Below are 3,423 nucleotides of genomic sequence, written 5' to 3'. Positions count from 1 at the left end.
GGTTCTTGCAAAATTACCAGGAAGAAGGGACAGCAGGGGTAGGTAGGCCAACACAGGCACAGCTGAGAACGGAGGACAAGTTTCTGGCCCAGAATCTTTCTTCAGGTCTGACGTGTATGAAATAGATTTTTTTCAGAGAGTAATTAGATAGGTAGGAATCAAAGCACCCTGAAAGCAAAGGCAGCAACTGATTTCCACAAAGAAGGGCCAGTAGGGAAAGGTAGGAGGAGAGAAAGAATTAAAAAACGCTCTAGCTTTGCATAGAAAACAATCTCTTAACAGGGCTTCTTAGGAGTGTAAGAGGCTGGGCCTTTCACTCCTTTTTTTGTTCTCTCTATCTCATTGTCTCTTTTTTGGTCATATCTGCATGTCCTTTTGTTCTGCTGATTGTCTTTCCATACTGTTTCTGCCTACTCTCACCTTCCGCAATTCCACCAGTGTCACAAGTGTTACAAGTGCTAGCAAGCAGATCCATTGATGAATTCTATTTGCCCAGGGAAGAAACAATATGACCAGAGGAAAGTTTCTCCAGCTGTGCCACAGGAGATTTAGATTGGATCTGCAGGAAATATTCCTTCAACAAAACGGATATCAAGCTTGGGAACAGGCTGCCTAGGACAACGGCTGAGTCACCACCCTCAGAAAGCTTTAGAAGTCCTGGGCATGTGGCATTTGGAGACCTGGCTGATTGGTGGAGTAGGCAGTGTTAAGTTTGTAGTAGAACTGTATGATCTTCAAGGACTTTTTCAACCTCGGAGATGCAGAGATTTAAGGGTAATTCAACCAGGGTGGAGTCAAGGCTTGGACTCAGTGATCCCAAGGGTGCCTTCCACCATGGATATCTATGAGACTGCCGATGGAGGCAGCTGGTAAGAAAGACCAAAGAAAGACCAAGGGAAGCTCTTTGAAGAAGGTTCACTCAAAAGCACCCTTAACCATTACACCAGGGCTACTCGGAGGGGCTGAGCTGGGCTGGGGACAAAGAATCGAGTTGGCTGGGTTGTGATGTGCTGCGGCAGTTGTGACATCGTGGGGGACGTGTCACAGTGGGGGCAGGTACAAAAAGGCCCCAGCGGGTAACAGTGGCCCCGGATTCCTTGGGCAAGCGGTGAGTGCACACGCGCGGCAGGGAGGCCGTGCTGGGGACAAGGGGCGGGGTTAGAAACGCTGCGCCCCTGGCTGGGTTCTCCCTCTGCATGGAGGGAGAGCCCCTCATGGCAGAGCCTTGGCCACGGTACAGTGCTGCTGCTGCTGCTGCTGCTGCTGGGCCAGTGGGACAGGCCTTCCTGCCCCCAGCTGTCTGGGGCCCTGTTCTTGCTGCCCTCAGATCACTGGGATTCGTGTCCCTGCTACTCCCACTGGCAGCCGCCTCCCTCCCCACTCCCCATCAAGGCCTTCTCTCCATCCTCCTGCAGACCATGGATTTCTGCGTGTTGTGGCTCCTGCTCTTGCTGCGTGTAGTCCAGTACCCACAGCCCGTGGGTGATGTTTTGGATGAGGTGACGCATCGGGAAATGGAGCTGCGTGCAAAGTTCCAGGAAGAGGAGAGGATTCGGCTGGAGCGGGAGGTGGAGCAGCTGGCGCTGATGCAGAGTGGAGCATCCTGGAGAGACCTGCTCTGGTCTGCCTTGCAGCCCTGGCAGGTCTGGGCATTTGCTGGGCTCTTGGTTCTTCTCTTGGCAGCATGGTTTATGCGGAGGACAGGAAGTCGTGGGGCAGAGTTCGGTGGCAAGGAGGAGACGGAACAGGAGAAGGAGGTAGAGGACGAGACATGCGTGTATGATGTGAGATGGCTTCTAGAAGAGCACATACAGGGGCCTGTAGAGGACCTGCAGACAGGCTGCAACAGGACGGAGGCCCTGATAGACAATTTCACAACTGTCTTCGGGCGTGCCTTGAGTGGGACTTTCTACCCGGTGCTGCAACAAGCCATTGGTTTTGGCAGTGCCTTTGAAGGTTGGGCCGCCCGTGAGGAGGAAGTTGTGTACGGGGTGCTTGTACCCCTGACTCCTCCCCAAGGCCACATCTTCCACCTGGAGCGTGACACCGACCAGCAGAAGCCTGGCAGGAATTTCCGTGTCCTTGTGGAGCTGGAGTGCAGCTGCCCCAGGGATTACCAGGCCACGAACATGCTGTGCTTCCAGCACCACCCTGACGTGATTAGGAGGAGGACTCGCCAGCCCAACCTCCTAGACACGCTGTGCACCGGCTCCTACCTCGACGTGGAGAAAACTGTCCAGTGGTTCTGCGCGCTGGTGGAAGAAAACTGGCGTCTTTTGCCCCAGTCACGCAGTTGGCGTTTAGAGCTGCTGCCCTCCAAACGCTCTTGCAAGCTCAGGCTGAGCAACAGCCAAGAAAGCTTCCAGGTTAAGGTGCTGTTTGGGGTGCAGCAACACGCCTCAGACATCTTTATCAGCAGCCAGCATCGAGGGGCCCACACCCCAAGCACAACGTGGCCCGAGACCTACAGCGTGGCAGAGACAAAGTTCTTGAGGCGCATGGCCAGGCCGGCTCCCCAGGACGACTCACACCTTAAATGCCTGCAGCTCCTTGCCCGTGTTCTTGCGCGCAAGGCCCTTTCCATCCCTTCCATCAAGACCAATGTCACGCGCCTGCTGAGCACCGTACCGGCGTCGCAGAGGCACAGGAGACATTTTCTGCTGCAACTGTCGGATGCTCTGGAGCAGCTGCACTTATCTCTGGAAGGCAAACCCCTGGAGCATTTTACAGTGGGCAACCAGAGGCTTCCGGAGGAGTTCCGCTTGCCCCCAGATACACAAAGGGCTAGGCCATCCAACCTGTTCCACGGCCTGCCACAGGATCTGCCTGCCCACCCCTAGGCCTTGATCTGTGCCGTCGCCTGGCAAGAGTGCCGGCCTCTGGCCGCTGCTAGCGGGGCACGTAGAATCACAGCATTAGAGAATCACAGAATCACTAGGTTGGAAGGGACATTTAAGACCATCGAGTCCAACCCATGGCCTAACACTACCTTAGCTATTACCATGACCCTGCGTGCCATATCCAACCTTTTTTTAAACACATCCAGGCATGGTGACTCCACCAGTTCCCCCAGGCAAACGATTCCAGTACTTTACCACTCTTCCAGTAAGAATATTTTTACTAATGTCCAACCTAAATTCCCCTTGGCACAGCTAAAGACTGTGTCCTCTTGTTCTGTCACTTGCTGCCTGGAGAGAGACACCAACCCCCACCTGACTACAACCACCTTTCCCGTAGTTGGAGGGAGTGACAAGGTTGTCTCTGAGTCTCCATTTCTCCAGGCTAAACAACTCCAGCTCTGTTCCTCACAGCGCTTGTGCTCCCAAGCCTTCACCAGCCTTGCTGGCCTCCTTTGGATGCGTGTGCTTGCGGGGCTTGCAGCTGGTGGCAGAGAACCAGCTTGTAGCTCCATGACAAAGACAG

At 54.4% G+C, this 3,423-nt stretch overlaps 1 protein-coding gene across 1 annotated transcript; it reads left to right on the top strand.

The window, feature by feature from the left end:
- Window positions 1-1,418: 1,418 nt before the first annotated feature.
- LOC144245919 (inositol 1,4,5-trisphosphate receptor-interacting protein-like 1) lies at window positions 1,419-2,840 on the top strand. The gene has a single exon (XM_077781455.1). It carries the CDS (start codon window positions 1,419-1,421, stop codon window positions 2,838-2,840), a length of 1,422 nt encoding a protein of 473 aa, XP_077637581.1.
- Window positions 2,841-3,423: the final 583 nt, after the last annotated feature.

This window comes from Lonchura striata, chromosome 1, assembly GCF_046129695.1.
Source record: "Lonchura striata isolate bLonStr1 chromosome 1, bLonStr1.mat, whole genome shotgun sequence".
NCBI lineage: Eukaryota > Metazoa > Chordata > Aves > Passeriformes > Estrildidae > Lonchura > Lonchura striata.
The sequence above is the reverse complement of the archived record's forward strand: the minus strand, read 5'-3'. Positions and strand labels throughout refer to the sequence as shown.